The 12,486-nt window shown below is 40.1% G+C and overlaps 1 protein-coding gene across 1 annotated transcript; it reads left to right on the forward strand.

The window, feature by feature from the left end:
• Positions 1-1,492: 1,492 nt before the first annotated feature.
• Positions 1,493-11,971, forward strand: kitlga (kit ligand a; the record flags this gene model as incomplete). The annotated part of the gene is made up of 7 exons (XM_080737184.1): positions 1,493-1,501; positions 1,852-1,962; positions 3,942-3,998; positions 4,305-4,457; positions 5,081-5,285; positions 9,809-9,909; positions 11,858-11,971. 7 exons carry the CDS (start codon positions 1,493-1,495, stop codon positions 11,969-11,971), a joined length of 750 nt encoding a protein of 249 aa, XP_080593310.1.
• Positions 11,972-12,486: the final 515 nt, after the last annotated feature.

The following is a 12,486-nucleotide window of genomic DNA, read 5'->3' on the forward strand; positions in this document are numbered from 1 at the left end:
ACACACACACACACACACACACACACACACACACACACACACACACACACACACACACACACACACACACACACACACACACACACACACACACACACAACCCTGAAATGAACTGCTACACACACGGCCACGCACACACACGCCACCACCACTCTCACTTCAAACTTGGTTTGATTTTTATTGTCAGTCTGCTCAGCAACAGTTTTAACATGAATCATATTGTCCTATATATTGTCCTACCCTATTGGGGAACATGTGAGAATCTGACATAACACTTCTCAAAGCTTTTCCACAGTGTTCAGAGCTTTTGTGCCAAAGTGCAGTAGTGGAAAAAAGTACTCACATTTCTCACACTGGCTGCCACCATTCACTTACGCTTTGTTTTGAAGAGCTCCGGAAGCCACGTGCGTGTGCATGTTGTGTAATCTGGCGATTCTAGGAAGGAGGTCAGTTTGTTTACAAACGGTTGCGAAACTAAAATCCTAACCGGAGCCGACCATCACGGCAAAAGAGCGTCTCTCAGCCTTTTCGACGTTATTTGCCCCTTATTCAGATATACAGCCGTTTTTATGTTACAGCATAGAATAGGAATCAACAGAGAATAGACGCTCCATGTTGCTTCTGGCCGCGTTGCGTCATGACGTATGCAGTTTTTTCTTTCACCAGCGGCCGCAGCATGCGTCTGTTGCCTGGTTACCATGGTAACCCTTAACTCGTCTGTGGACGAGTTTGGCTCAGGGAGGCGCCTATTTTAAGTAAAAGTACCGGTATTAATACCACAATGTAGTAATACTCTAATACAAGTAAACGTCCAGAATTCCAAATTTACTTGAGTAAAAGTACAAAATGTACTTAAAGTACCTAAAGTAAAAGTTCTCATTATGCAGAATGTCCCAAAAGTTTTCAAATGATTGTAGTGGAGTACAATATTTGGATCCGAGAAGTAGTGGAGTAGAAGTTAAATAATTGGAAACTGGAATTACTAAAGTAAAGTACAAATAACTCAAAAGTGTACTTAAATAAATGTACTTTACTTTACACCACTGCCAAAGTGCACCCAGCGGAGATTTTCTGACACGTGCACAGGACACACAGGGATAGGATTTATATAAATACCCCGCGGTTAAACTAACACTCCAGATATTTATTGTGTGTAATTAGCCTACTGCAAGTGAGCCAGAGGCCAATGATTCATTGGATTTAAAGGATGTGTCTTGTCAAGGAAAGGTTCACCAAACATGAAATGCTTACGATAATAAAAGCAAAGATTGAAAGTGAGATAAAACACAATTAGAGAGAAAACATCTGTTTTAGAATAGTAGTAGGCTAATAGTTTTCAAGACTGACCTCAAAGAAGGTCATTTTTAAAGCCTGGTTGGCCCTGATAGCATCAGGGCCCCCCCATTGTTTTCATTTTTATGATCTTTATTACATTGTATTTGCAGAAATAAACAAAGACAATGATTACACACTATCACTACAATTTGAGAATATGTCCATGGTAGGTTATCTTATCATCCGCAAGTTGCCCATACATGGGCAACAGGGCAAAAATATCAGATCTACAAGCTCAAAACGTGTCCTATCACAACACACTTTGAGCTTGTAGATCAGCTATTTTTGCTAATTTTGTGTGACAGTCATACAGTAGTACAATGATAGTAGGACATTCATTTACGAAGAAAAGTAGTGGCCCTCTCCATCAAAGTTGCCCACCCCTGCCCTAACCTAACCCTCCCCCCTAGATGGAGATGTTACATGTACCGTATACCCCTTTCCAGAAATGTGCATAGTTGAGATTTTGACTATACTGTATTTGTCTGAACATCTGGTGTCCCTCTAACTTTGCAGATTTGGATACGCGTCTGTGTCCATTTGCTGCTGTTCATCACGCTTGGAGTCTATTCCAGTGAATTTGTCGTCAACCCTGTGACAGACGACATCTCAAGACTCTCGGTTTTGGTAAGCTTTATACTAAAAACCACTATATAGGTTTATGACGATTTCTCATCTTTGGCATGGCACTGTTAGTTTCCCCTTTGAGTTACAAGCTGTATTTTCCATTGACAAAATAGAGAGAGGCTGTAAAGTTTGGTTTTATGTCTTTGAGCTTCTTCTTGCAACCTCAAGAGACAACTAACTCACTGTCTTAAACTCGACCTACTGACCTAAAGACACCCAAAAATGTAGAGAGTAGCCCTGTCGTTTTTCAGAGAGCAAACGTAGTTCAGCATCAGCAGCTAAAATAACGTGTGGTGGATTTATTGTATAAGTGATCAAACCTGACATCTTTCAGTAATAAAGTGTTCTCTCTACTCATGAAATTAATTAATGGAATAAATGCTCAACATTGTCACTTCAAACCAGGCCAATGATGGCCATTTCATCATGACTGAATTCAATAACCGTTTAACAATAAACGAGTTACGATGCATAAATTGGCAACCATAACTGTCACGGTGTTGTAATTGCTACTCTTTGAAAAGAAAAACTATCACCACCCACCTTCGTTATCAAATGACACACTAATTCACTACAGAAATGATACATTGATACAACTTCTGGTGTATGTTACAGACCATCCATCGTCTAGGACGGGTCTGCTTTCTGTTCCCAGAGAAAAACTAGAAACTAAACTTGTAGAAGCAGAGATGATTTTTTCCATATATCTGACCCAAAACTGCAGGTCTGCTGCAGTTTGTTTAAATCAAACCTAAAGACTTTTCTGTTTGCAGCTGAATTTTATTGTCATTTTTGACACATTTCTTGTGCTGCACTGTAGCTTTATTCTCATATTTGTATAACTATGTTTTTTATTTGAACTTCTTATTTTCGGTTCTCTTAACTCTTTAATGACACATTTTAATTGTATTCAAATGTTCTTTTATAAAGTGTTACTTTAGCACTTTTTCTTAATGCTCATCAGCAGCACAACATGTTTAAAGGTGATACACCATGAAATTTCACTTTTCCTATTTTAAAACCTTTTTTTGGGGTCCCACTAGCACCTTCTATCCTCACAAAGTCCCATGTCTGACCGTTGTGTCTTTCTCTGGTTTTGAGAAGGCGAAGGTTAAAAGTATCCCACGGGTTCTCAAAACAGGCTATCCAGATTTGCTGCCGATTGTGACGTCATCTGCCGATTGTGACGTCATCATAAAAAATAAAAGTTCAGGCCAAAGGTGGTACTGCAGCTGAAATGCTCTGAGAGCCATTCAAAAATGAGAGAGGCTCTCTATTCAGGAGTGGTAATTTAGCCTCAAACCTTTTGAAAAACGTTTTTGGGACATAAACAATATGACATAAATACTTTTTAAATGCATGGTGTATCACCTTTAAGCAATAACAATCATCCTTCCATAAATGTATAGACTCAGGGGGGTCTCTGCTAGGAGCTTGAATGTATTACTATGTATAAGGGAGTTCTCTGCTAGGGGCTTGAATGTATTACTATGTATAAGGGAGTTTCATCCTGACATTTGCCAAGGCAGAACTGCCAGTCAAAGCGAAGACTGACCAATCATAGTGCGTCCTCGCCAGACATGCTTGCAGAGACACTAGGCTAATGAAGTCAAAGATGTTGGCTGCCATGTTATTTGTGTCCAAAGTGGCCTCTATACCCCAACTACATTAGCCTGGAAAACAAATGTGCCCTTGGCAGATTTGGTCTGGCCCTGCACAGTTGTGATTGGATTTCATTCCCTCCGAAGTAGTGACTGAGGGACCCAGTATGCAAATGTGGGGCGGATTTATCACCAGAGGCATTTCTTTTTTTTTATTCAGACATTGGAAATGCAGGTTCCACACAGAGATTCCAGACTAATATCTACGCAGTGATATTTGTCTGGCCATGCCAGGCTAAAACGACATAGTGCTGCTTTAATGTCTTGCCAATGAACCTTAATTGTATATTCTTTTTTATTTTCATTTTTGTTTTACAGAGACAAAACATTCCTAAAGATTATAAGATTCCTGTGCATTACGTTCCTCAAGAAGAGGTGAGTTGGTTACATTAGGTTATGTTAATTATTTGATTATTTGTGAATTAATCCATTAATCAATTATTTAAACAATAAAAAAAGTAAAATAAGGTAATAAGGCAAGTACAAAATAACTTTAAATGCTCATCATATGTTTCTGAAACAAAACCAACAGCTTATCCAACATTCAAACACACAGGTTTTCATACAGGCCTACATCATTAAATGGATTAATTCAATTAAAAAAATTCAGTTTGCTTAAATGTATCGTTTCTGTCCTACTTCACAGTGTAAAATGTTTGATTTGGTCTCTTTTCCTTGCAGGGTGGAATGTGTTGGGTCAAGTTAAATGTTTTCTACTTGGAGGAAAGTTTAAAAGATTTAGCGCATAAGTTTGGGAACATTTCATCCAACAGAAAAGATATTAGCATTTTCATCCTAATGTTGCAAGAAATGCGTCTCAACATGGGGTCTGTGGTATGTTGACTTTTAATTTATTGGATTCTCTTTTAGTTGCAATGATGTGCTGTTGGCCAGTACTGTATGTGCACATTGTTGATGTAAAAATAGCATGCCCTTGCCCTCGTCATATCTCTGCCACCGTTGGCCCTATCAATGCCAAACTTTGCACACACACTCCTTGGATGGCAAATCACAACCTCCTCCTCATTTCTCTCATAGCCCTCTTCTAGCACCATCAGGCCGATTTTTGCAAAACACATTTTTGGACACTGCTCCTACAGATGTTGGCCTAAAATCACACAAAGCGGTACACAGTCTCTCTAAAGTCATGTCATCGTCGACATGGATCTGTCCCATTTCCCATATTTCCTCCTGATTTGCTACGATTGCCTTCTAAAGTTTGTGTATGCGACCCGACGGTTGCTTATCTCCCGATTAGGGAGTCTTACTGGTGTTCTGAGAATGATATTCTAATAGTTTCTTATCGTTACTGCCTCAGTCTGATTTTCTTTGTTTCTTAAGTTGGACAATTGGACACCTCTTGCATGAATTGCATAGATAACAAATGACAAAATGACGACGACAAAAGACATCTTAAGCTTGAAAACTAATTTCCAATGTTGTTTTTGCATTCACAGGAGCCCATAATGTACGATTTTGAATGCCACTACAGAAAAGAGCGGTGGCCCACGGCACGGTACTTTGACTTTGTGGAAGACTTCCTCATAGCTGCACAGTACCGAGAAGATTCAGATGAGTGTGATCCCCCTCCATGTCCCGCTACAACAACATACACATCATCAACAACAACGACAAAAACAACAACAGGACAATATCTACCAGGTGAATGTCTAAACACTTAATCACTCGTTGTATGTCAAATAACGAAGATTTACAAGCTCACAACGTGACACTCTATGAGCTTCTTTCTCACTATTCTATTTCAGCCAAATATTCATATTTTCACTGACAGCCTATTGTTGCAGAATCAGTGAAAAAGTACTCACATATTTTACTTAAGTAAACATATCAATACTGCAATGTAGAAATACTCTGTTACAAGTAAAAGTCTGGAAAGTGTCAAAATGAACTTAAGTACCAAAAGTAAAAGTACAAAATGTTTGAAAATAGCAGATCTACAAGCTCACAACACGTCGCGATGTGACACGTTGTGAGCTTCTAGATCGGCTATTTTCAAATAGCCTAGGTATAAAATAGGGCTAAATGTTTTATAATATTATAATTTATATCTACAAAGTAACTAGTAACTAAAATTTTCAAATAAATGTAGTGGAGTAAAAGTGCAATATTTGGATCCGAGAAGTAGAAATACTGGAAATTGGACATACTCAAGTTAAGTACAAATACCTCAAAATTGTACTAAAGTACATTACTTAAGTAAATATACTTAGTTACTTTCCACCACTGTGCAGAATGTTTGCATATTATCATGACATACCCAGAATAGGGACGCTAGGGTTCATGCTAGATGTTTTACCTGGTACACAGAGTTTCCTACAGGAGAGGTTAGTAATTAAATCTAGGTTGAGGGTACATGTAGCTTATTGCAGTCATTGCTGTCGTAAGGAAGCACAAGAGCACAGGTTTGCACACAACTGTTCTTGCCAATTTGTTTATCTTTGGATTTTTTTTTTTGGGGGGGGGGGTGTCAAAATAACTGTAGGCTACAAAATATTAAAAAGAAAATGCATTTTCTAATTTGTACTTTTGAACACTTAAGGATGGCAGATTGAACGTGCCTCTGTAATGGTAATGAGGTGATTTGACAAGAGTAACTTTCACTTGTAGATGAGTAACATTGACCACGAGTAATCTGCGCTTTGACTCAAGTACTGGTGTTGGGCACTTTGTCCACCACTGCCTACTAATGTGCCATCTGCTTTGTGAATAGCCTCTTTTTTTAGGCCAGATCTCTTGTGACAGTTGCTTTAGTTTTCTTTTTTCTTTTTTGTCCAGCAAGGCACATCTTTTTTTTGAATGTTGTGAGATAAAAAAAAATCTAAAATGGCCCCTGTGCTCGGACGTCCCATTGTAACTTGGCTGTGGTTTGTGAGTCACGGAACCAAGGGAAGATGTCCCCAGGTAGACCATGTGAAAGGAAGAAAAGGACCGAAACCTCAATTGTAAAAGTGTTGATTACAGAGCAATCTTCCAATCTTCCCAAGCGCTTTGGCTTTTCTTTGCTTGAGCGGCCAGATCAGATCTTTTGTCCGGGGAGGGAAGAAAAGGCGGCAGTGAGGTGACTTTTTAGCACCTGACAATGAGACGTTTTCATCGTTGGCCATTAACACTCCACCCTCTTCTACTTTTTTCTCCATCCTTTTCTGTCCTTTATCTCGCTTAAACTCAACCGAACCATCACTATATCTTGTCCGTTTATACTTTTTAGACTCTTCTGCAGAGTCACCGCTGCCCTCCAATACAGCAGTAGACTGTGATTCTGCATCGTCAGACTGCACATCATGTAAGTTTATAAAAAGGAAAGCCTTCCCCTTGAAAGAAGGAAAGTGTTGTTGAACCAGCCCAGCTGGTGTGTTGAACAGTAAACTTTTGCTTGCTACAGTATTTTTGCTGCATTCTCGAGCATATTAGTGGATCTCCCTGAAGCTATTGTCACTTGATTAATGACACACGCCGCAAGCTAAATCCTCCATTATGTCTAACGTTAAACTCATGACATTCATGTCTCGTCTCGTTTGGCTCAAACCTTTTCCTTGTCATGCTACACACAGCGACCTGCTAACCACTTGAACTCTAGCATCCCTATTCCGGGGCTAACATATAAATATTAGATCTAGATCAGCTATTTTTTGGCAAAGATATTTAGTGTACAACAGAGGGGGGATGAGTTCAACTAAGTAAGTATCGTGGGGTTTAAGTGGTTAGAAAGGAAATGGTGCCAATACTGCCATGGTATTTGAAAGCTTGGGAAGATGATTGACACTTTATTGACACAGCTATTTTCAAATGGCCGAAATGTACAGTAGGGCTGTAGTGGCTAATGTATGTTTTGTAATAATAATCAAAATCTACAAAGTAACTAGTAACTTACCTTTTCAAATAAATGCAATTAAGTAAAAGTACAATATTTGTATCAGAGTGGTAGTGGAGTAGAAGTAAAAGTATTGGAAATTGGAAATACTCAAGTACCTCAAAATTGTACTCAAGTAAATGTAGTTAGTTACTTTACAACACTACTTTTAAGATTATAATTTGGATTAAAATCGCCATTTCTGTTTACGTAAATATCAGGGGAATTTCTACTGCTTCAAAATCCAGGATGATGATTGTACTGTAATTTGGTTCTCTCCATTTCTCACATTCCTACACAATTTGAAAAGTCAGCCAGACCAAAATGTATGAGAAGGAGTGCATTCAGCACTTTGTAGATGATTAGGAATGTCATAATAATCCTCCCACTGTTTCCCTACATTTCCGGATACAGTATCCTTTAATAAGATGCTAATGAGCCTTGACATATAATGGATGTCTTAAAACTTTATTTGTATTAGTGCTGGAATCCATTGCTCTTAGTTGTCATTGTTGATGGATTACATGCTTGTGGCAAATGAGTAGCATCAAAGGCTCAGTTGGCATGTCAAGCTCTAATGTTATTGAAATTGTGGCGTCTTAACTGTATTTTAAATGATTAAATCAACAGCTGAAGGCTGCATGTCAAATAATTAATTATTTTGATGTATTTTTCATCTTTGCCAGTTCCAATATAAAAAGTTCAAATATGCCACAGTACTGGCTAAGCAAGGAAGCTCTGTCTCATTGCATTCTTGTGCTGTACCAAGTACATTATTGGCTTCATTCATTGTCTCCACCAGCCGAAGGCATGGGGGAGAGTATGTTTTCCCCTCCGTCCGTCCGTCCGTCCGTGCGTGCGTCCGTGCGTCCGTCCGTCCGTCCGTCCGTGCGTCCTCGCAGTTTGTGAGCGCCTAATCTCAGTCGCCGTTGGCCCGGACGCTGCCAAAGTGAGCACACACACTCCCTGGATGTCAATCTAGAACCTCTGCCCTAAATTTTTCAAATGGGCCTTTTCTAGCGCCACCTAGTGGCCGATGTTCGCAAAACACATTTCTGTGCACTACTCTTACAGATTTTGTCCAAAAATCCTACAAATCGGTAGGCAGTATCTCGGCAGTCATGTAATCGACACGGATCTATCCGAATTTGCATATTCCATCCTGATTGGCTAAAATTGGCTTCCAAAGTTTGTAGGATTGAGCCGTTTTGAACAAATGCCTCAAATCACAAACGCAAAGTGCAATTATCATGAAATCGCACACACACATTCCCACTAGGCCGAGGAAGAAATGCCACTTATTTTTTTTTAAATCAGCCTCATGGTGGCGCTATAACAGGCCGATTTGTGGTTTTACCTATAACTCCACCGATCAGTTTCAAACTTTGTAAGAGCACTCCCTAGAGGCTAAGGATAAACCTTTGCCCTGCATTTTTCACATCAGCCTTTTATAGCGCCACCTTTGGGCCGACTTATGTAAAACGCATTTTTGGATATTACTCCTTGAGATTTTATCCAAAAATCACGCAAATCGGTACACAGTATCTCTATAGTCATGTGATCAAGTACGATCCGTCTGATATTTCATATTCCATCCTGATTGGCTAATATTAGCTTCCAAAGTTTGCAGGATTGCTCCGTTTTTGAACAAAATGCCTCAAATCATCAACCATGCTTGCGATTACCGTGAAATTTGCCACACATATTCCCACTAGGTCAAGGAACAAATGCTACCTTTTTCACATTGGCTTGTTATAGCGCCACCAGCAGGTAGACTTTAGCAAAACATATTTTTGGAACAATGCTTCAAATCATGCATGCAGCGTCCTATTGCCATGAAAGATCTAAGGTGAAGAACACATGCCACCCTTTTTACATTGGCCTATAATACAGTAGCACCACCAGGACGCACGGCCTGGTGGAGACCTGTGCTCGGAAGAGCACTGCTTCTAGTTGGCTCTGTGTTGAACTCAGTAGATCACTGACATGGTGGTATTTTCAAGAGATACTTGCAATGAGTGCAACTGTAGAGTAAGCCAAAATTACTAGACGGCCAAAATAACAAGACACCAACAGTGAGGAGAGCATGGGTCACAGTATGTAACTAAAAGTACGTCCCCAGAGTACTACTAGGTGCAAAGAAGGAAAATTATGTTTACAACAAATTGCATAGGCATACAATTAGGTAGATTATCTTTCAAGTCTGTAAAAACTACGTAAAGCTACTGGATTGCTAAAATCTAGTATTTTGTTTGATCTCACAAAGACCAAATAAGAGACCTCGTTGTATTTAATTTTGCATTCTTTTTCACAGGGAATGAGCAACAGAGGTTCCTCCCTGAGGCAGTAGAGCGAAGTCTTCTGTTATTACTGTTCATTCCGGTGGCAGCCGTTGTATTCCTGCTCGTGTGGAAGGTGAGTTGAACTTTTGCCCGATTTGGTTGCATGCTAGTGCAGGCAGGGGCGTCACAAGGGGGGGAAAAGTGGGACTGAGTTACTAGGGCCCAAGGTGGAGGGGCCTTAATTATTTATACTTAAGCTATTGAAAAATAGAAGATATACAAGCTCACAGTGTGGCACCGAGTGCAGCGCTGCGAGCTTGTAGATCTGATGTTTTTGAAAATGTGTGTAAATCTTTGAATATTTGTATTTTTACATTTGTAACTCAAATTTTGCTTCTGGGTGGTCCCTGGAACTAAATATTTTGAGATGTGGGTCCGTGCCCAAATACATATCATTTTGGGGGTCCTTCACATGAAAAGGTTTGAGCACCACTGACATAGAAACATAGGTTTTTCAAAAAATATTCAAAGATTTTCACGATTTTTCAAAAATAGCAAATCTTCAAGCTCGCAGCCCGGCACTCGGTGCTGTGAGCTTGTATATCTGCTATTTTTTAGTAGTTAAAGCACAAAATAATGCATAATAATGCGTTCCCAGTCTAAATGGGTTAAACCCCTTCCCTCCTATGAAGAACATTCATGGGGGGCCCGCAGTGAATCCTTGTACCCAGGGCCCAGAATTTGGTGCGACATCCCTGAGTGCAGCACATTGAAAATAGCATATCTACAAGTTCACAACCAGGGGCGTCACAAGGGGTAGGAACGTGGGACTGAGTTACTAGGGCCCAAGGTGGAGGGGCCCTAGTAACTTTAGCTATTGAAAAATAGCAGATATACAAGCTCACAGCGCGGCACCGAGTGCCGCGCTGTGAGCTTGTAGATCTGCTATTTTTGAAAAGTCGTGAAAATGTGCGCAAATCATTGAATACATGTATTTTTTAAGTGAACATTTGTAACTCAAATTTTGCTTCTGGGGGGTCCCTGGAACTAAATATTTTGTAACACGTTTGAGCATCACTGACATGGAAACATAGGTTTCTTGGCACACATTTTCACGATTTTTCAAAAATAGCAGATCTACAAGCTCGCAGCGCGGCACTCTGTGCCGCGCTGTGAGCTTGTATATCTGCTATTTTTCAATAGTTAACATTCATGGGGGGCCCGCAGTGAATCCTTGTACCTAGGGCCCAGAATTTGGTGTGACGCCCCTGTTCACAACACATTGCAGGGATCTCTACATTGCAGTGCACATCACGGGGTGATCACTGCTTGCCTCCTGTGAACTTATAGATCTGCTGTTTTTATTTCTAAATCAGATTTATGACCAGCTAAACGGCAATGTCCCGAAGCCTTCCGCATAACCTCTCCTCTTGTCTCCTCTTGTCTCCTGAGGTTTATAGACTTCAGCCACGGCTACTAGATGCTTTCCGTTGGTCTCACTCATTCCCTTGTTTGAACTTCTATGTTCTCACATGGTGTCCAGCAAACACTGGCTTGGGATTATTGTGTGTTTAGATTGCGAATAAGCAACAGATGTTCGTGAATCATTTAATACAGTGTAAATTAAATACAAATAAATTCCATTTCCATTGCTAATATTGTGCTTTACTATATTTTAGCAGCAGTGCGCAGGCTGAACGTGCTCTTTTTTGGCATTTCTTTGGCAGTTTTTGGTTTATTTAGACAGGAGAGTGTAGAGAGACGGGGAACTGGCGGCAGAGAGAGGGGAGAGAGAGAGATTTGACACCTGATATGGGAGACGGATTCAAACTCGGGTCCTCATGACTCACAAGGAGCTTGTGGTTGTTCCATGTTCAATATGTAGGGTTGAATTTGAAAAACCATATACTGTACTTTATACAGTATACATACACACACACACGCAACACACAGACGCACGCGCGCACGCACGCACACAGAGTATACAGCAGCTTGCACCCATATGCCGAAATGTAAGGTTTTGATGTAAGTAGTATTCTTTATTTATTTGTTAATTATTATAATTCTTTATTCTCACACAGGTCCGATCCAGGCGGAACCGAGAAGAACCTGAGCAGAACTCTGGAGAAGGAGGTCTGTTCACAGGGACAGAAGCTACTGCACCTTCCCTTACTGTTGAAATAACTGAAAAGTAAGCTATACTTAGATTATGCATACACATACTGTACAGCCAACTGACTAACGCTGATTCAGCCTAGCGTCCCTATTCTGGGGGAGAATTAGTGTTGCGTTGCAGTGTGTTGTGAGCTTGCAGCTTGGCTTTGTCGACAAAGATATTTAGTGCAGAGCGAAAACAGGAGGAGCCTAGCAATGTTCCCTCAAATCTTTCATCGGTCTGAGCAAACACTCCAAACTTCTGAGCGCAACTTGAGCACTGCTGAGCAACATATGACGAGTGCACGAGTGTTTACTGCATCAGTGCGTCATGTCAAGTTATGGCTTATTCAAATCTAATTACAGAATAAGTAATAGCGGTTCGATCGATGTTTTACACTCTAGGCTACTATTCAAAAAGAGGGGGAAAAGGGTTTTATATTGATTATTATTCAGTATTAGGCCCACAGACTGATATTCCCCCATGTTGTCAAACTGTTGTGTAAATACAATACAAAATAAGTTAACAAAATAACAATGCATTGACATATTGACA

The sequence above is a fragment of the Nannobrachium achirus genome (assembly GCF_963921795.1).
Source record: "Nannobrachium achirus genome assembly, chromosome: 11".
Taxonomy (NCBI): domain Eukaryota; kingdom Metazoa; phylum Chordata; class Actinopteri; order Myctophiformes; family Myctophidae; genus Nannobrachium; species Nannobrachium achirus.